Raw genomic sequence first — 21808 nt, forward strand, 5'->3', positions numbered from 1 at the left:
TGCGAATCAATAATAATGAAAAGAAGGCTATCACTAGTGGTTACCACAAAGTTGCTGATACAATAAATATTGCTAATAATATTAGTAACTGGCTCTGTCCATTAGCCTACGGCATATTAATTTGCTTCATTCGACCGAAAAGCAGTTCAGCGAAAAAAACTATTCAGCAAAGCATTTACATAGGGACTACTTCCAGCGAGGAAAAATATGCTTTAACCTGTTGAGCAAGACACCAAGGCTCTCGTTTATTCATGCGCACTTGGTGTCGTCGGTGCTTGTAGTATAAGCGCGAAGGGAGCGAAATCCCCGACGACTGCCTGTAACCACCTACTGAACTGACAGAGACGCTTCACCAATATTTTGAAGCGTTTAAGCCTCCTTTTGGAAAATGATGCCAAATAATTACGTTCCGTTACTAATAAGAAACCGCAATTTCTCGCTGTGTAAAGTCTGTCTGAGTTATACAAGAGTGAATTCGTTTTTTGTAACATGTTGGCCGGCTAGAAGACAAACTTGTCAGAGAACACTTCTCTGTGCCTTAAGACTTTGTCACCTCTCGTACATTCTTTGATCTCACGTGAGCACAATTAAGCGCATCCACATTTTATATCCATTTACCGTTGCTCCTCGATGTAATTCTCACCCTAAATTAGCGACGTGCTCTGAGCCGTCAGCTATTGAACACGCAAACCGAATACTTCTTTCTTTTTCGGGCCTCTCTACAGGCATAGACGTTTATTGTACGATTCCGACGTATTTACTAGTATTTCATGATATATAGGCAGCCCTCACTTGCCGAGACACTATGACCACCTTAGCTGCGATCCTAACACGTCCACCTCAGCTCCCATTAATAACGCGCGGACGTACAGCACATGCGCGCAGGTTTATACATGGGGGGAATTGCTGCACAAAAGTGGCCAGCGAAAGCTGCCTGGGCTGCATTTGAAACCGGAGATCAGTGTATGCACAAAGGGTGAAAAGGACTTCAGGGACATAAACCTATTTCCTGAGCGAATTATTTCACTCGTTCGCAAAGCATCTTCCACATCTGCATGCGCAGCCCGATAGAGCACGCATGCGAGCAAGAACGCCGAAGGTACTCACCATGCCGAAGGACACGACAGAAGAATCAACAAGAAAAACGCTAGAGCCACTAGTGGGACACAAAAGCGCCATGAATGTACGCTCATGGTGACGGACGAGTCTCGTTCAGCGATGTTCGCTCATTCCTGCGAAAGTGGTGAGAGGAAGAAGGGGAGGAGAAGGGAGAGAGACGACGAGGCGGCGTTAACAGGATTAACTCCCAGCCGAAATCGATAGCACACGTCTAGATGTATCGAAATAGCCCGTGTCATCTGCCACGACGCAGGCAGCTAGCTCCGCAAGGATCAGCTTTGCGCCGAAGGCTTACCTCCCGACAGTCTTTTTTACCATATTTTCGGAGAGGGCGATGTTGCGTCACGTCGCGCCACGTGGCATCAAAGTATGAAGCAAAGACTTGTTAAATGGTACAAACCTTCAGCCCACGGCCTACTACTGTGAACAAAAAGTTATTGACTTCGCTGCGATAATATTATTGCAAATTAACTTTTATGTTCAAACCAATACTTACCACGTTAAACAATGTATAGAATTACCTTTTAAGCTCGTGCTTTAAGCGACAAAACCGTCTTATTAAGTTATTCTCAGACTGCCGACGCAAAGCCGTATCGTGATATATGGACGTAAAAAAAAACGGCGTTCACGCATGTTCGTTTCACTGAGCCGTGAAATGACGTCATTTTTTTAAAGATATTACGCCATTTGCTGCAACAGTCTGAACCGAACCTTACATTTTCTGCCAGCAACGATTTCACCATTACCGCTGCGTTCATTCGAAATAAATGCATGGCAATTCTGTTATTCTTTTTTCTTTTAGATATGAAAAGTGTGCGGTCTCACATCCGTGCATATACGAGAAAACAGCCCGTGGAGTTTAAATGTGACAGCTGTCGATAGCATAGGGTGTAATCATTTTAAACTGCGTGAAAAAGGCAAACGCTCCACCTTCTTGTAACAGAAGAAGCCTATTAAGAAATGCGAGGAGCCAGATAATCTTGTAAGATCAGGCACAGGGGTCCACCCCAAAAATAATTGTGGTTTTGTCATGCGAATAGGACCCCACTGGTGCGAGGTACAAAATTACACTTATCACATTGCGATTGCTCATTCTTCTTAGCTGATTATCCAAACGAAATTAGGTAGGATTATAGCTTAACTGTAGCTGGCGGGCATGAATTGACGCTACTGCTCCGTCCCCTCAATATATTGGGAGTAATGGCTGTTCTATGGCGTTGTAGTGAGCAAAACGTTCCTAGCAGTCGCACTGGCGCACAGCAGACCTAGAACGTTGGTTGGCGGATTAAGAAATCATGGGGAATACAGTGCGTAGAAAATAATATGAGTTGCTTGGAACATTAGGCCGAAACTTTAATTTGGGGAATGGTGCATAGCACTTGTAGATGAAACATCTCTGTGCTTTCTTTTCGGGCGACCGGGCGGAAGTAACCGGGTCTGTGCGGTTTAAACCAGCCAAATGCGGTTGTTGGCGAAGGTTTATCGGAGTTTCTGTATGCTTAGTTTTTGTTGTGTCTGACGCCACTCGCTACTTCACGAGTAAGAATGTTCTTCTTAACATTCTATTTTGGGGTGCTTAAATCTCGCCAGCCTTCCGCGTCTTTATAAACTACACAGGGCATGTTTCTTTGTGTTTATTTTTCATCTTTGCGTCCATAGCGTGAGGGTAATAGGGAGGGAAATAGTGATTAGTTAGACATTTGTGATTTTGTTAATTTAATGCGGTTATTAATTGAGTACGCATCGGTGGTCTTGGATCCGCATACAAAAAAAAAAGATATTGGCAAACTCGAGCAAATTCAAAGGCAAGCTGTTCGCTTCATCTATAACCGCTATCACAGACATGATTCCCCTACCACACTCATGCAGAGCAACGGAATTCCAACGCTGGAATCTTGGAGAAGAAGCAATCGACTAACATTTCTCGCCGATCTTTCCAACCGCAAACTGCGCCTTGACCCATCATTATGCCTTGCCCCTCTTTCCTCCCGCACTACGAGGCAATACCACCTTTTTAAATTTACCCCGTGTTCGCCCGCACAAACGCCTATAAATATTCATTTTTCCCGCGAACAATATCTGAATGGAATAATCTCCGTGCCACTGTCGTTACTTCGCCGAATCTGCATGCATCAATTGAGCAGCTTTTTCATGTGTAGTAATATTCTGTCTGTCATTTTCGTTGATGTTTCTTAGAGATTGTATAATTACTTTTGGCTGATATATTATGTAATCACTTTACCACTCCTGCTTGGACCTAATCCTGGCCTTCAGTATTGTCTGAATAAATAAAAATAAATAAAAGAAATCCCCACAGCTTTAAGTGTGACGTCCCGACTGGGTGACGCGGCGTCCGTGTTAAGTGCCGGCCATACCAACAAATTCATCTAGTCTATTCTGGTAATAACAAAAGCGATATGTATTTTAAATTAAAAAGTCTCTCTGAAGTTCGTTTACGTACTTGAGTTTTTCCGCAAACGTGCCCAAAGCTACATTTTCGCTAAGCAATATTAACACAGATGAAAATGGTACGCCTTCCGCCCAAACCTTAATAACTAGCCGAACAATGCTACCCGTTAGAACTGTTCAGCGGTACTTTTATACCTTCAGCGTAGTCAGCGGGGTTCGTATGACCTGCAGAAAATTCCGATGTAGTTCAATTATACCTTGTGGCCTTCTAAATAATACGTTATACTCTTCTCCTGAAAGTGGCACTTATACGCGTTGTGATCAAAAGTTCACGGATGATGTGCCCAAAGCTTAGTGGTATGCGATCATGATGATTCTCCAACGACGATGCTCAGCATGGTTCGCTCGAAAGTTTTGGTTTGAAGTCACGTTACGTAGAGAATATCGTGAGTTGTATTCACAAAGAAGGATATGAAAGGAAAACATAATGACAAACTGGCCCCCTGTAAAGACTGCACCTGCATAAGCAGAGACTCACTGCGGGGAAGCATCAGCGCTATCAGCAGTTTATTAAACGAAAGCTTTAGTGTCCTCACTGATACCGTTGTTCGTCAATACGCCTTGCAGAAAAGCCAGCTTTCTCTCACGATGATGATGAATGATCGTAAGTGAAGTAAAATTAAAAAAAATGCTTCCCGTGGCCAAAATTGAACCTAGGTTCCTCGCGCTATGATTTCTCCATTTTGACATGGTCGAAACTCAGTTCAAAGTCAGATGACAACCAAAGAATCCATCACGAGAAAGCTTCACGTTCAACCATCGTCGTCGTTAGACGGAGGGGTGCAAGATTTTTAGGGGCGAATCCCCTTAAGGGCTCGAGCTGTCGGCGTCTGCTGTCGTCGTATTCGTAATCGTCGTCTCATTTAGCCACGGTACTAATACACCGGCGCACTCGTTTGCGCTTGGCGCTTGACAGCTTCGTGCTTCAGACACGAGACTTGTGCAGCAACTCTGAATACCGGTACACTCTTTTACGCCTCGTGCTAGGACGCTTCGTGCTTCATAGACACGAGACTTGTGCAGCAACGCGGTATACCTCTACCCCCCAACGGTTTCATCTCCGTTGGCAAAAACGCCAAGGCGCCAAGATTACACCTATAGACTGCATACTTCGCCCCTCCCCAGGTTTCACGTTAATGGAGATGGCCCGGGATTTTAAAGCATAGCTTTCTACCTCTACCAGCCAACCGTTCTTTCGTGGCGTGCGGAGCAAGAAACTCCCAACGCAGCTGGAGAGAGGGAGGGCGGTTTTTACGCACGGAGCACAGTTTAGATGGCGTGGTGATAGGCCGCTATTACCCAGCGTTCCCCGCACGCCGGAGCCGGCGGGCGCGTCATCTGCTTTAGCGACGTCGTCTGCTTTGTCTTCTGCTTTAGCGACGGTTGTTTTGGGCCTGTTTTGGCGCAGCTTCGCGTACATTGCGCGCTTCCTTCGCACGGCTCGATTAACTTGTTCGACAGCACCTCGTGGGTAACCCGGACCCGATGGAATTAAGTGGCTGTACGGCAAAGATAAGGTAAGCATTGGTTTGCAGGGCGTTAAAACAAAATGTAGTGATCACGTACAGATATCTGGTCGCTAGAGTAACGCTACCTTTTGCGCACTGCTTGGCACGAATGGGACTCAGTTTTCTAAATTTGCGAATATTAATTTGGTTGCGTTTTAACAGGTATTACAAAAGGGGAAAGGAGCAATTGGTTCTGATAAATAGCGATTATAAAAGTTTCCTCAGCTTTCTCGCAATTCTCAGACTTAGTTTAAATTGGTGTATATGGGAATCACGAAAGCTCGCATGCTAGATTGTTTCGGTGTCTGCGCTTCTGACGCGCGGTGGTGTATCCCCGCGCTAGCACATCAGAATCGCTTGGTTCTGCTCTCTCGCCCTTCGAAAGACGCTTCTCTCCGTTTTCTTTCCGCAGACGCACGGCTGGCCTACAGCGGCGGCGTCCGCCGCTCTAGCCCGGTCGTGGCCGACGCTGCTGCGTTCGGGACGCCGCCTTCTACGAGTCCCAGGCAACGGCTCGCAGAATCTCTGGTTTCACTCTTTGTAGAGCCACTTGTGTGAATTCAAGTGACATCGCATGGGCAGTTGGTAAGGGGGGCGTTTACAGCTTTACTTTCCAACCACTTTCACAGCGTAGATTGGAGCCAACTTTTTTTTTTTTATTTGGCACTTCAGTTATCAAAAATCAGTCTTTTTTTTTTTTAACGGTAAAACCGGAGCGTCGGCTGGCCGGCTAATCAGTGCCTTATCTCGGCTCGGTGGTGTGAACCATGCGGGAGTACACGCTTGCGCACAACACCTAGTCCCCTGGAGCATCGCCTGTTAGGCTGGTTTATACCCTCGGTTCCAGCAGCGTTCTTCTTACTCGCAAGCGCGTATTCTCACCTCTTCCCCGCGCTACTAGGTGGTAATGCGTGATTACGTTTTCGGTCGGCGCGCCCGCAAGGCTGTTAGAAACTTGGGAAAGGTATGATTGTGGCCTTAGGTTTACTTAAAAAAAAAAAACGCTGATGATAAACTGGGAACAATAAACTCTTGTTTTATATCCTCGTCATTAATATACACTCTATTAGGTATAAAACAAGATGCCAAAAAAGGGATTTGTGCTTCCGAACTTATAATGGCTGCTTTCGGAAGCACGATTCCTGTCGTTAAAGGTACCGAGAAAAAAAAAAAAACTTCTTTGATAGTTTTTTTTTTCTTAAAGCGCCGGAAAACAATTTCGAATTTTTTGAGCAGGAAAAACAAAACACATAACATTTTCGGTGCTATTGTCTTCTCGCTTTACTTAAGCAAAAATTCTGAATGTAAATACAAAACATACGCTGACCTGCGAACTGATTCATAAACGAAACACCGTCGCACGTATAGACACACACATGCAAAATGGTCTGGTTGTCAACGTGACATTACCGCGCTTACAAAATAATCCCTATCTTAATTGAAACAGGCGTTCCGTGAAAAGTACTAGATCGGTATCCCCGAAGTCTATATTTTGGCCCTAAGTGAAAGTAAATGCGGAAGCACCCGCGTTGAACAGAAAAAAAAAGGTGCTCCCATTACGAAGCGGAGCAGTCACATTACTTCTCTCTTTTTATACTCGTTACTCTTTTTCTACCTCTAATCTCGGCGACGCAGTGTCCCCCTGCTATCGCGTAAGAAATGCGCTGCTGTAGAGAGACGGTTACGAAGAAAGAAAAATCAAAGAAAGTGATAAAGCGCTCTGTAGCAGGGATATCGTATTACCCACCCCTTAATCAACGCCGCTACAGACAATTCCCCGAGCGCCAGAAACGAACTCGTCGCGTGCGCGGAAAGTAAAACTCATTTCGGAACCGCACACGAGTTTATTTTTTTTTTTTTGTCTTGTAGACCGGCTAAAGAGGACCGTCTTTATATACACTTCCCGTGTCCCCTTCATAACCACCACCACTGCTCCTTGGAGAGAACGCAGCGAGTGGCAAAAGACGAACAAATGGGACACCGAAGTGGAAGTAGGACACAGTCTCCGTCGCGACAGCGGGAAAAAAGGAAGAAGGCACGAAAATATGTGAAGAACCGCGAGGTGCAAGAGGTCTCTTATTACACAGCCGTTCGAGGCAGGGAGGGCCCCTGTTGAATATAGATAGCCTGTTCACAAGCCTCAAAACGCTCTCCGGGCGAAAGCAACACGTTCCCTCCCACGAGGAGGTCAACGCCGCCGGCGACTTAGCGCGTCCACGAGACGCGGAGGATGGAAGCGGGGCAGCCAGGCGCGTTCTCCCTCCAACGCCGCTTGGCTCCGTCTTGCGGCGCATAAGCGCGAAGCGGTCGGCCGCCACTGCCTGCTGTTGCCTTCGAGTCGGGCTAGCTGGCTTAGAAAGTGTCGGGGCGTGAGAGCCGCTGCTTGTTTGACATACACTCGCTTGAAAAGGAACCCGTCTCCTACAGACAAGACTCGCCACCCGCCACCCTTTTGACTTTCCCCTTGCGCGTTTCTAACCCTTCGCCGCCTCTTTGATATTCTTGCGAAGAACAAGACGTTTCGATTCCTTATACCAGCAGGTGCCTCCGATCTAACGGTGACGTCGAAGGCCTTTGACCTGGGTGGCGTTTTGCTCCACTTCCGCTGTTCTTGTCGCGCAGCTGTGCTTTATGCTTCCTGGTGTCTCCACCTGTACCTGTGTTCTGGTTTTTCCCTAAATGGTGACGTGCGTGCCCTGACCGAAATGAATTTCCGTTGCTGATTTTGGCCGAAGTGACGGCCATCGATGACGTGCAACTTTTGACGACTCTCAGTATCTGGGAACTCACTGCTGGTAATGTGAGCTCACGCTTTAAAGAGAATACACCGAGGACAAAAAAAAGCCCGGCGTGGGTATATTGGTCAAAGATTTGCAGTGCTGGGTGGTGATGTGTCCGGTAGTCCGTGGCCGGGAAACTAACTGAGGTAGTTCAGTGGACAAACATCTCTCTTGGCGCGTAAAATTTCGTCAGGTTGTTTGTGTGTCTTTCTGACGTATATACGATGGGTACGATTTACTGTATATGTGTATGTGTGATGTTTCTTAAACGCGAATAATAATACAAGAACAATAGTTTTGAAGAACCAAGGCTGTCTAATTAATCTGCAGGTTCTCCCGCGGAGAGGCTCATATAAGAGGACGTGCTTCGGCACATAATGTAACGCCCTTTTCGTGGGTTCCTTGTCCATGTACTCGTCCACTTTATTACAAAATCTAAGTGGAATCATTACCGAATAAAGAATGCCTACTTTTGTGTGCCTGCATCCCTTATGGCGCCATACTGCATGGCCAAGGGAGTTTCTTGCGACTTTGCTGGATAACGGCGAACGGGGACCGACGATTCATCGATTCAAGCCAAATATATCTCGCAAGCGTCTATCTCTCCATCCCGCAGGGGCGTTACAACACAGGCTTCCAAACTTCGAACTCCATATGTTCTCCAACGCTGGTTCACCCCGAAACAACAGGGCGCATTTCACGCATTCGTTTCTCAACGAGACTGAAACTTTCTGCGGAATATATTTTCCCAGCGCACTAAAATACTCCCCCAACTTTACTTTTCGTCTCAAAAATATGTACGCAGACATTTAGACACTTCGTAGGCGTACCTCGTTTTTTTTTTTTCTTCACCCGAACAGTGAAGAGCCCGCGAGGTGTGGCAAGACCGAGACAACTGTCCCCAAAACATAAAGAAAAAAGGCTTATCGCGGGTGCAGTGCACACCCTGCGATGCGTCGATCGGTTGAAGATCGTTCCGGGCTTGGCAACCAGCCCTGCGAGCGAGATAGAAGTTGGTTCGATGAACGTAGGCCGCTCGACGCGACACGCGGGGAGGAAAGAGGGCAAAGAGCGACGTTTTTTGGGGGGTGGCACGGGTGAGGCACGCATATCATTATGACGAGTGTGCTCGGATAGGCCAGATAAAGAACAAAAAAAAAGACGTCCTGATCCGCGGTGCAGCCGCGGCTGCTACCCCTCGGATGGGTGAGAATCAGAAAATAGGATAGCTACTAACGGGCTAAAGATACGTTCGAAGGGGAAGAAAAAAAAGGAGGCGAAGAAGTGGATCAGAATAGGCAGCAAAGGGTGCAGATAGAAAATCAATACGTTTTTAGCATGACGGGACCCTTGGTTTTCCTTGGCCTTTTTTGCGAAGAAAAAAAAAATGAGGAGGCCTTAACATTTGTTGGCTCCCATGCTTCTGCTGTTTCTCGCGAGGACTTGCCGAAACAATGGCTGGAAGCTGCCCAGAATGAAAGACATGTAAGAGAGCGTGGAGGAGAGGGAGGAAGCCGATTTCCACAAGTTAAGAACACCTTTCTTTGGTCTTGTAACAATGTAGGACGAAAAATGTCGGGTAGAAAGGAGCTGCGGGAAAGGGTGCAACCACTATACCATCCCCACCAAATGGCCTTGCTGACGAACAGCGCAGCTGTTTGCCTTCTTTGGCTTTACTTATACAGGTTCGTGTAGAGCGAGCACAGATGGCGCGGCTCAAGAAGTCTGAAGCTCGAAGAAAGGAATTTTGTAGAAAAGTAATGGACGAAAAATGGCTAGTATGTTTAGCTGGACTTGATACGGCCGATATTCACAAGATGCTTCAACAAGAACAAAAGGTAATTTCTTTTTTGGGGAACACGCGTCGTGCATATATAGCAGCGTAGAAGGGTTCAGCTTTGGCTAGTTTTTTTTTTATATGAACTTAACTAAGGCGCAAAAAGTGTAGACTCGGGAAAAAAACAATGTCACGTATGCAGCGCTGACTTCCAAACTTACCGTATAGATTGTATTCACTGACGAGGCACGCATGCAGGCAACCATGTGAGTGCGCCGTCACTGGTTACGTCGGGCTTCGCGGGATGGCGGTACTTGTCCGTGTTAAGCACATGATGCATGTTGGACGCTCGAAACTCTAGCCCGTCGAACGCAAAGTAATGCCTCGACTCCAATGTGAGTGTGTGGTTAATAAAATCTCTGCTGACACCACCGTTGAGAATCGGGTTGAAACGGAGCAGACGACGCGCGCTGGTGTATTTTTTTTTCTGCGGCGTGCGGGCTCAGCGGCTCAATCCGCGCCATGTCCGTGGCGCGATCGGCCCTGTCCGTGTCCGTTTTCAGTGTTGCCAAGTGAAGAAATTGACAGCCCAACTTTTCAGTAAATACCACCTATAGTATACTGAAGACAGCCGAACTTTAACTAACTTTAACAACGGAGCTGTTGAAGATTGAGCTTGGTCCGTCGGTGTTCGCAAAAAAAAAAAAAACCAACAAAAAGAATGACGAACGGAGTTAAGCGTGCGCCTCGTGAGGAGCACCCAGCTTCATTCAGCTCGACCTTTGAGAACTTCTAGTTTACCGCTGGTAATTTCACTTGGATTACCTCGTTCTCCTGCATCAGACTTCTGATACTCTGCTTGCTGTGTCACCCTTTGCTGACGCTCTCAGCCCTGCGCCTTGCATAGGTAAGCCTACGTCAAAAACATCACCATGTTGTCTTTTGCACGCACACACGTAATCTGCACGTATCATCTTCAGCGAATATTCATATTTTTGTCTATAACAAGCATCTCAAGAGCCCTGTAATTCCTGGCCATTCAGACTTTTTGATTAGCTCGTGTTGTTACCCTCCGGAAAGCGAAATGCGGAAACAATAGACGTTGCCGATAATGAGCTATTGTTGTTAATAAGGCGTAAAAGAAAGTTAACGCGGGTCGTTTAATAAGCACTCAGAAATTACGGATTAACCAAACAGGCCATCGTCAATGTCTAACCCATAAACATAAACCCTACGCTTGCCGACATCAATGTTCACATCTACAAAAAAGACGCGTTGTAATCGACCGCCCAAACACGAGTTCCCGTGTACGACAGGATCGTGGCGTAGTACGCTCGGAACACGCTTGTTTGTTTATCTAACGGGCTTATTTTTTCAAGCCCCCCCGTGACCCCGAGTTGCTCGCGGCTGCTAACAACCGCCAGCTGTGTCTAGCATCTGCAGTGCGTCGTCGCAAGGGGCTCGGGTGTCGTGAGCGGGTCGCGTCGAGTGGAGGAACGGGGCGGCGTGTGGCGAAGGCGGGTTATCGAGGGGCGGCGAACGGGAGCCCAGACCCGGCGGATATCGATTATGGAGATGGACCCTGGCATCGCCGCCGCCAAAGCGAGCGGACGAGCCCGGAGGAGCGCTCGGGACTCGGCACGCGTGCTGGAGCTGGGGAGCGGAGGCGCTCGAGGGAAGAAGAGAGGAACGCCCGGCCCGGTGTCGCCCGTGGGTGGAGAAATAATGCGATCGTTTTGGCAGGATCCCGCGGGATTTGTTGGTGTGTTGTGCACCGGATCGCGCTCCTTCACTGCTGGAATTCGGTTTAGTCGCTGAATCTCGCACGGACGAGACTCTGGGTGCCGCGTAGGTCACCGGTACATGCGTGAAAGGTCTGTTACAGGCCGCAGAATGGGCTTCAACGAGGTAATATTTTTTTGCCTATTAAAGTGCTTCTCCACTCGCGTAACTGTTTTCTTTTACTGGGACGCAGTAAAAAAAAAAACTGAGGGCCATGGGAAAGGTGAAAGCATCCTGAATCGACAAACCTTATCTTGTTTCTGGGAAAGTTTATTTATTTGTTTGTTTTTTTGTTTGTTTGTTTGTTTGTTTGTTTGTTTGTTTGTTTGTTTGTTTGTTTGTCATACCATCAGTCCCAGAGGCATAATCACATAAGTTTCTGTTATGTCAATCTACACTCTAAGGAGTCTCCGTAGGGCGTCTTCGCCACACTGATCCTGAATGACGGATCGAAGTGACCTACTGTGCAACTACTACTGAGCCGAAGGACACGGGTTTGATTCCTGGCTGCGGCGGCCGCTTTTCTGATGGAGGCGAAAGGCGAAAACGCCCGGGTGTTCGAGAATTTGGCGCACATTAAAGGTCCCCAGCTGGGCAATATTAATCCAGAGCCCTCCATTACGGCGCACCTCATCGCCTGTGTCACGTCGGCGCGTTGAACCTCATAATCAATTATTCAGTGAACAAATTCGGCGTACGACGAACCCTAACATATGATTCGACTGAAAAAAAAAATGCATGTGCGTAGTAACAACACGCAAGGTGTTCAAAGCGTTTTGCTTTGCGCAATGTCCCTGCACAGATGCCTTTTTTTTTTGACAGCCTGCCGAAACTACCAGATTGGCCGCATTTCATTATCAGCCGTACTCATCCTCCAAAACTGCTCGACAACCACTGCCATCTGCATCGTCTGGGATCCTGGACATACCACCATCCCCGGCAATGAAGCGGCTCATGCCGCGACTCAAAATTTGATACACCGAGCCATTGCCGACGGTGGCCAATGTCTACCCCCCAAGATCAACTCCACCCACTGAGCGGCTACACAGAGATTCTCGCCATTACAAGCAAAGTCGCCGCAGCCTCCCACCACCACACTGGCGCCTCTCCAGAGAGGAAGCTACAACTTGGCGGCGTCTCCAGACAAATACCTACCCACATCCCACCCGCCTCCACCTCATCTTCCCCACCCAACAAACTTCCCTCTGCACTTACTGTCTCCAGCCTGGCACTCTCTACCACATCATATGGGAGTGCCAACGAACTCCAGACTTGCCCCCACTTCCCAACCCCACCTTCGAGCAGTGGAGGGCTTCCCTGGCCAGCCCGGACCCGGACCCGAGCACGGACGGCCAGCCGAAGTCATGGCCTCCCGGACTAGGGACGCCTTCCACGGGGCGAGGCCCACACACCAGCCTCTTCTGGATAAATACAAATATTTTATTCTCTCTGTCTCTCTGTCTCTCTCTCTCTCTCTCTCTCTCTCTCTCTCTCTCTCTCTCTCTCTCTCTCTCTCTCTCTCTCTCTCTCTCTCTCTCTCCTCTCTCTCTCTCTCTCTCTCTCTCTCTCTCTCTCTCTCTCTTCTTTAAATTGAATGCTCCGCCCTGTCATTCACCTAATTTGCAGACTAGGCCGCTTCGATTGGTCGTTCTTGGTCATTGTTGTGAAGACGCCCCACGAAGACTTCTTGTTTAGAGCACGCAGCTGGAATACATCCCACAGCGGACATTAAGTGCATTATTGCTTGTTGGTGTGGGAGTTGGCTATCGAAACGCATACAGGAAGGCGGATAGCGGGAGTGCTAGAGCAGTGTTGGCTTTCCTATCTGTAACCGTTTGTAAGCGTTATGCCTTCAAGTGCGGGTGCATTCTTAGAAGAAAGAAACTTCTGCTTTAGAATAGTTGTTGCTCTCGTTTCAGGTTTCAGGTTTCAGGTAATATTAAAAAATATTTGCATACAAGAAAGAACATTGGCAATTATTATTACAGAAGGAGGTCCCAGAGTTTACACTGCCGAGGGGACGTGCTAATGAGGAAACTATATCGTAAATAGTATCGTTCTTTAAATTTTTATCTACCATTTGTCTGTCTTATTATTTTTTTGAACAAAGAGCCAGTAAATCTCGATAGAAGCTTTTTGTTCCCCAGAGTAGAAATTAAAGCGCCGACAAATACAAAATTTGCTGCTGCGTTTGTTCAGAAACAAAATCATCTTGGCGCATTTCAATTCCCAGCCAGAACCGACGTCCAGAGAGACTAGAACAAGGAAAGAGCCGCACAGCTCGTCCGCGTTGCTTTTCCAAATTATAACCGCCACATTCTTTCTGAATGAACGACGGATTTTCTAATCCGGACGAACGGGAAAAAGAGTCCAAATGGTTCGAAATGGTCCCTCCTGAGACGCCAAGGAAAAAGCGGAAGCATTCGGACAAGACAAATGGATGAAATTGAGGGCTTAGCCGATGCAGTTACGGGAAGCACGAAGAAACAGTGGACCAAAGATTTATAGCGAGAGCAGAAGCGCACACACGCAAAAAAACCCGGGCTGCTTAATCCCCGTCGCTTTTCAGCGTAAATTGATTCCTCGGGCTCGTGTGCGTTTCAGGTGTTATAAAACCATTACCTGCGGATGTCGTTTTCTTGCTTTTCCAGACAAAAAGCCTTCTCCGACAGCACTGAGGTAAAGAAGCCGGTACAAGTTTAACGGGTAGCATCCACAAGTTGCGTGTAATGAAACCGCAAAAAGAAAAACGTAGAACTCGTTTCCCCCAGCATAACTCAATTTAAAGTAAACTGTCTTCTTGTTTTACATGCGTAAAATTAAAGCACTGCGTAGTTTTTTTTCTGCCTTCTTTATTGGCCTTGTGTGACATGAGTAGTGAAAAGAGAAGAGGCCTTCTTGCCCTTTTCGTGTTCGGGAATTCGGCAAGAATTCCACTGTGGCTTTTTAGGTAGGCAATTGGCAACGTCCGAACCTGTATCATGTACTTCCCATTTCGTCGGTGGGGACCCCTGTTTTATTTACCGAGTGGAAAGAAAGTTGCCCTGCATTCCTTGTTGAAGGATATTATAGATCTAAACGGAAATTCTTCGAACCTACTCTTCCTGTGTCAGCAGTATTGAACCTCAGTGACAACTGGTAATTTCCTGAAAGTTTCGAACCGGGGCTGTTCGGGCTGAACAACTGCCGGCGTGTCGTTGCTAGGCTTATACGTCCGGCTGGGCTTGAAATTAGACAACTCTCGTTCGGTCTTACTCTCATCTCATAATTTGCAAGGCAAGTGTATATAGTGCTGAAGTTCGTTTTCTTCCTTCTGAAACTGTGGGTGCGGTTCGAGGGACAAACGGACATGTAAAGAGAAAGATTATACTATTTTCAGCTGAAGTTTCTTGAACAAAGCGAGCGTTTCGGAAAGGTTGTATATAAGATGGCATCAGATAAAAACGGGAGTGCACAAAGCGGCATTGCTTATTCCGCCTCTAAGAGCACTATTTATCGATACTATAGGAGTCACATAAATGGCCGGGTTGAGGCATAAAATAATAAAAAAGGAAGAAAAAGTAAAAAAGGTTCCGCATAATTGTTTTGGCAGTAAAACTTCTAGCTTCGCTGTAAAGAGCCCTGCGCTAAAAGTCTATCCCGAGATGCATTTTCAACCACAAAAAACAAGAGTATACAAAGTTGTTAATAAAATGAAATACACTTCGTGCTTTTCACCCCTCCACCCCACTTGGTTCTGGGGACTTGGCCAAAGGGTCTGGGAGATAACCACCAAAAGATATTGCACCAATTTTTGTGTTGTCGTGCCAGAAGCAAACCTGCCACAAATACCTTTGTGCGGTATTTCGCACTGGTATTGCAAGCATACCTTTGCCTCAAGTTTTCTAAGATTCTCTAATACAGCTTCTGAAAACATCGTTGGCTACAATAAAACGTAAGGGGGCATTTAGAGTTGAAAACATTGCACTGGAGCACTATGCCCCGGCCTCGCCGTCCTGTTTGACACCTCTCCACAGAGGAATGGGGCAGGGGTTTGAATTTCAAGGCGCATAGTTCGCATACCAGCTTACATACAGAGTGGAAACGTTGAAGACTCAATGTCTGAATTCTATCGCACTGAGATTATACAGTCTGATCAATTGCCGCACGCACCTCGTAACCTCGAAGCCGAAAGCTGGCTATAACTCTCACTAAATTCAGGGTTAGCTCTGATAAAATTTGCCATAAGTCAATATTAGAGCTCTTCACAACGGTTCGCGTGGGGTGTGATGTCTTGCATATAAGTTTAATGCAAACTGTAGTTTTCTTAAATTCCCGCAGCCTCACTACGCGGCGCCACGGGTGCGAACTCAATTGTGCGTTCGAGATTGCCGCGGTAAAAGCTCGTAGCAAACATTTCCTTTTCTTTACGGGCCTGTGGTTTCTTTATCCGGGTACGTGAAATCGGGGCTTGACGTCTTGTCCGCATATGTCGGGCAGAATCACGCATAACTCGAGCCCAAAGTCGTCTATGTGAAGAAACACGCTCATCGTATTGTGCCGACCAATGACGGCCGTCCAGTTCCGTGCACTGACCAGCCGAGATTACAAAGCATCACCAAATCGCATACGAGACTGCCGACCCAGTGGCGTGAGAAAACAGGATAATTACATAATGCGTATACTTCCTCTTACACCAAAGAATCTTGGTCAATCCCAAGGACGAAAGGATGAGCCACAATAAAGTCAGCGGCGAATGCTCAATAATTCCTGCTTCCATTAGGTCACACGCACTCCGAGCAGCGATGCAACCGCGAGTGAGAAGAAAGGCGGAAGGCTCCACACGTGCCTGCATTTTTAAAGGAAACGGCGTGCTTCGGAAAAGACACCCGAGAAAGGACATGACGTCGTGCGGATAAAATCACAGAGTGTACAACGGAACCGAGAGATATGAGTACGCGTGACAGGCTGGAGGCGTTCCGTATCAAAACACACGCCAACTGGCGGAGATATAGTCGAGGTGTATACGCTGTCGAAGTAGTAGCCGGCGGTGGGCGAAAAAACACGGAAAGGAAAGCTCGATGAGGCCGGGGATTCTGTACAAAACCTACGCGCATCCAGTTTCTATCGAAGCCCCTAGAAATGATGTAGAAAGGAAATGACGAAACGTACCGCTCAAAAAAAAGATAAAAAAAAGATCAGGAAGAACCGACAAGAAAGAGCGAGAAAAGAAGATGCGACAAGAAAAGGAAAGCACGAAAAAGGATCGACAAAGTGCGGGAGGCTGGCGAATAAATTGAGGCATCTTCCGCTTCCCTCCCCCTCGGCTGTCTTTCCTCTCTCCGATTTCCGTCACGCCGTATATATAACAAACCTCCATGTTCAGCCGCCCTTGTGTTTTCCTGCTGCTTGGCTTGGCTATTTGCGCCTGCGCGTTTTCTTTCTTTCTTTCTTTCTTGTTCTCGATGCCGCTTGTTCCTTCGTAGCCATGGTGCAGCCGGCGCGCACGTTCGACCCAGTGTCCCCGGAGAGCCCTAGAGTACGCCGCAAACGACTCATAGAGGAAAACCAAAGGGCGAGCCGACAGAGCTGTTGTTTTCCCTCTGAGCGTATAGACACACCCGGTACGGGATAGGGGGCATCCTGGATTTTGTTTTTCCGCTTCTTGTTCTTCTTCACTTCATCGCTGCTGGCGAGCATTTCCTGGTAACGTATCCCTTACAATTTTTTTCTACTCTTTTCTGAAAGCCCTGCTTTTTGGGTGAGTAGGGCAGGAATGGAGACAGACGTACGCACAATCTAGAATGAAAGGCTCCTGACTCTTGTTTTCTTTTAACTGCGCCGCTACTGTGACGGTTCCCCTCCCTTTTTTTTCCCCCGCCTACTGCTTTTACTTGCATCCATTCCTGGCTTCGGCTTGTGCACTGGCTTCAGTAGGATCGTGTGCACTCTCATCGTTTTATATATTGTATATTTCCGGCGTTCTATTTTGCGGTATTTCGCCCCGCATCTATGTGGTCGCAATAACCTTAGTTCTTTTTTTTTCTTGCTTCTTAACTCTTGGGCAGAAGGGATTTTCGCTTTTATGCCCTTGCGTCGCTCGTAAGGAATGAAAAATTCCCCGCATCCTGGCAAATTTCGTGACACATTTTCTTGTCGAAAGGGTCTTTCTTCACGCCCTACAGGCGGCGAGCTCATCGCGGAGAGAGGGAAGAGAAGTGAGATGTGGGAGACGAGGAAGGAAGAAAGAACACAAAACGCGAGGCTGTTGCAAGGATGAAACGCGAACGGAGCGTGCCTGAGATGATGTTGCTTGAAAAGAATAGTCTGCCGAAGGAAGCGGAGGGAGTACCAGTTGAATTTACGAATGGGTCTCAGTAGAGAGACATAAAGCTCTTTTTGTTATACAGCGAGAAGAGTTGCTTCGATACTTTTTAGCATCGTTGTGGCGTCGGCGATATAGAGGGCGTTCGCAAAAGAAGGAGCGTTGACATGGTATAAATTTCGAACACGAGTAATAAGACATCCTAACAAATTTACAAAACAACGTAAGACGTGTAACCCTCTTGCGTGATAGACCACAAATTGTGACCATAAAATGAAACTCTACCGAACACGAAGCAAGGCGGGGTTACAAAGCAACACGTTACTCTCTTCGTGTACTTTCGCTGCCAGTGCGAGTTGGCCATTAAGGAAGGCAAGGGGGGTAAGATGTGCAAGGCTTGTACGAGAGTTTTGTATTGCACGCGCAGTTTTGTAACACCGTTCCTGCCTCGGGCTCGGTAGCACTTCATTCACTGCACAAGAGGTTGGCATATGTAATCATTACAGTAGTGTAAATGTAGATAGTTGGTCTGAGGAAATTAGAAAATAATATACAAAAACAAATTAAAAATAGATTACAACAAATTAACGGAATCAAAATTACGTACGTTACATAGCGCCCTCTCACGAAGACGAAAAATATAAAAAAAGGCTGAAGAAACGAACCCATACATGTATGAAAAGATCGGTGAAAAGCGCCAACTGTATAGCGCTCTGCATTTGCACAAAATGCATCATTCCGAAGTTAGCGCATTTAATCGTTATAATAGTGCAAATGGACATAGCAACACGAAGGAAATATGGAAAGATAGAAATAAAATACCAAAATAAGTAACGAAATCGAAACTGTAGATGTTATACACCGCCACAAAAACACATATTTAAACTCCCCCCCCCCCCTCACCTTAAAAAAACGAAGCACCAATTGAAAATCGCGAGAAAGCACCAATCGTGTAACGCCATGCGTCTGCACACACGTATTGATCGCAAAGTTAACACATTTAATTGTTATATTAGTGTAAATGTGCACTATTTGTCGAGAAGCTGTTTCCTCCAACAAATAGTGCCCATTTTCCTCCAATAGTGCCCAATCCTCCAACGATTAACTGTGTTCATTTTGCGATCAATACATGTGCTTGGTTTTTGGTGTTTTGGTTTTTTTTTTGGGGGGGGGGGGGGGAGGGGAGTGATATTAGTCTCTGGATCGGTGTATAACCAGGAAACAACAAAACAACAGAAAACAACAAACAATTTTTTGGCGCATGATGGCCTTAGTGGCTTATGTGCTGTAAAACCCAACACAACAGCAATAAAATGAAGAGAAGCGACGTAAGGATGCTTGCGCGTAAGTAGGGAGTTCTAGGAATATCTGTGCATTTTTAAAAAGTAATATGTGGTAATGCAATAAATGTGGTCCTCACTAGATTAAATTTCTGAGCAGGGATAAATAGAAGCATCACCAAGCACATGTATTCTCTCTCTCTCTCTCTCTTATTCTTATACTAGTGGAATATCGTTGCTCACAGCATCGGTTTCCCTGACACCGACGCTCGCTCCGCTTCGCTCGCGTTCGAGCATCTCCTACAAAATCAGGGGCTAAGGTGGAGGGCGATCAGGACGAATAAACGTGATCGGGAAGAGTGACAATGGAAGAAGCCTTTGTATCCGCTCGTCGCGGAGGCCCGTATACGAGCCAATCGACCTGAGCGGTTCCGCGGCCCCCTGTCTCCATAGCTCGCTCGGGATTTCCGGTATTGGGCTCACGTATACGTGGCAGTTTGCAGAGCCAAAGCCTTCGGCTGGTATAAATAGAACCCTGCTATACTTATTCTCTGTCAGCTTTGTTGTGGTCACTGGCGTTTCTCGGCCCGCTTGCCCGAGTTGAAGTTGCCCTCGAAGCATAGACATGCGACGCTTTCTCAGCCTTCGTGGTCATCCGTCACTCTCGCTGACAGTTTTCAAAGCCCAAGTATTTGAGCGTAGGCAGCCTGGAAGTTTCAGTTTCCTAGCATTATTAATCGCAGAAGCCAGCACTCCACCCCTTCACATGCACACACGCGTAGTACACGCGTACATGCGTAGCAGGTGATGTTGAGCAACAAAGATGTGTGGAGTAATACAGGTGATGTGCACATGGAATGAGTGCGTGTGTGCGGAGGGAGGGGGGGAACGAGTGAGTGTGGGTGTGTAAGCGCACTGAAGAAGGGATAGTTGACGTAGCGGCAGTGCTGCAAATACCAATCTGGTCTCAAGAAGACAAAAAAAAAAAAGAAGGAAGTTCACACTATTCCGTAAGACTTGAATGTAGCGAAGCTGTACGCAACCATCATGACCATCACAACGGTTTAAGTCCACTATTGCAGCCGATTTGCTTCTTCTTTGCTGCCGCAACGACCTTTACTCCAACGTAGTCACTATAAGTGTAAGCTTCCTTCATTTTTTTCTGAGTGTTAATCATTGAACATCACCTCGGAGGGGCGTATGTCCTTCTCGTTCCAAGCAGGCGTTGCCGCGATAACGGCGAAGGCTGGATTTTTTTTTGGCTAATCTTGCCAATATTTCTAAGTGGGTATGCTCGTTTTGGCCAATATTTGCCAATCTTGGCCAGTCTCCTTAGAGGGTACGCCCGGCATTCTTGGCCAATCTCCATAAGTGGGTATGTTCGGCATTTCATTGGTATTTTTAACTGCGGACACGAAAAATAGCAATTTGCTAAACAGCTTCGATGTTAAAATACAAATCATAAGGGATGAATTTATGACCACTGGACTCCTGTTCACACAGTTTTAAATTGGCGGAATAATGCATTCTATTTATTGATTGTAGGGTTTAACGCGTCGACGCAACGCAGGCGATGAGCCGCGCCGTAGTGGAGGGCTCCGGATTATTTTAGAACCCCTGGGAATCTTTAATGTGCGCCGAAATCTTGTACACACGGGCGTTTTTGCTTTCCGCCTCCATAAGAAAAGCGGCCGCCGCGGCCGGGAATCGAACCCGCGATCTCGTGCTCAGCAGCGTAACGCCTTAGCCAGTGAGCCACCACGGCGGGTAATAATGCATTCTACCAGAAGTGACAAATGGCAGAAAGGCAAACATATAGCAGTTGCCACGCACTAAAAACGCCAATAAACATGGTTAATACCGTAGTCTGTCTACATATGACCAGAATGCAATTTCGGGAAACCGTGTATGGTGAGGGATATCGTATTCCTTGTGATCTCACGTGAGCTGGGCATGATTATCACTCCTCATCGCCTTTTACCGCATCAGCAAACAATGTTCGGGCAAGAATTACGTAAGTCTAGATCAAACACCCGATTTAAATAAAAGCGATGTAATCAGAAAAATGTACTACACCTTGATATGTGTCATCTGGAATCAGAAGTGTAATAATCCAATCTCAGTACTCACTAACATAATTCCCTCCCTCTTCTTAATATGAGAAACCACAAGCCCTCTGCGTAGAGAGAAAATGCGGTGTCGCTCCATTGTCACTTGAGAACCAGCCATTTTTCAAGCAGAGGAGCCACGAAATGCGTTTTGCTGAGCGTTTCAATTTTTTTGACGACAACGGCAAAGACGATCGAACAGGATATCCCTGCGAAGCTGAAACCAGCAGTTTTACTGTACAAAAGAAAGCAAGTTGAGACTAGCGAAGGATTTACCAAGCCAGCCGACAAGCCGTAAGAAACTGTTGAAGCACAGATATTCTCGCACAAAGACGCGATGGAAAGATCATGCTCATACGTGGTAAGACCGGGAAACGGAAAAAATGGCGCCGGAAAAAATGGTCCCGGAAAAAAAATGATCTCAGGGAAAATGGTCCCGGAAAAAATGGTCCCAGCGCCAATATGGGAAAAAATGGTCCCATGGTCGGGTCGTCGCATTTACTTTCAAGTCAGTAAGATATGAACTTTTTTTGCGGTTTTGATTTTCTCCCTTCGCGTTTTAGCTAAAGGGTTGAGAAATAGATGGGATGCTCTAGTATTCATATATGGGCCAGAAACGAACGCTTCCGGAGGCTAAAATCTAACAAAGAAAATTGGGTAGACAAAGAGACGGTTGGACGG

At 46.8% G+C, this 21808-nt stretch overlaps 1 protein-coding gene across 8 annotated transcripts in view; it reads right to left on the minus strand.

Moving 5' to 3' along the window:
* Window positions 1-21808, minus strand: part of Gluclalpha (glycine receptor alpha 1) — a 364471-nt gene that overhangs the window by 115095 nt on the left and 227568 nt on the right. For 7 of the 8 annotated variants that reach the window (XM_077706301.1, XM_077706300.1, XM_077706299.1 and 4 more), the window contains exon 5: window positions 1108-1232. In XM_077706301.1, the coding sequence (XP_077562427.1) occupies window positions 1108-1193 (86 nt within the window). In that variant the 5' untranslated portion in view covers window positions 1194-1232. Of the gene's footprint in view, window positions 1-1107; window positions 1233-21808 lie in introns of those variants that run through there. The other variant, XM_077706303.1, reaches the window with a different exon arrangement.

Source organism: Haemaphysalis longicornis, unplaced genomic scaffold, assembly GCF_048455015.1.
Source record: "Haemaphysalis longicornis isolate Haplotype H1 unplaced genomic scaffold, Haemaphysalis longicornis Haplotype H1 scaffold_4, whole genome shotgun sequence".
NCBI lineage: Eukaryota > Metazoa > Arthropoda > Arachnida > Ixodida > Ixodidae > Haemaphysalis > Haemaphysalis longicornis.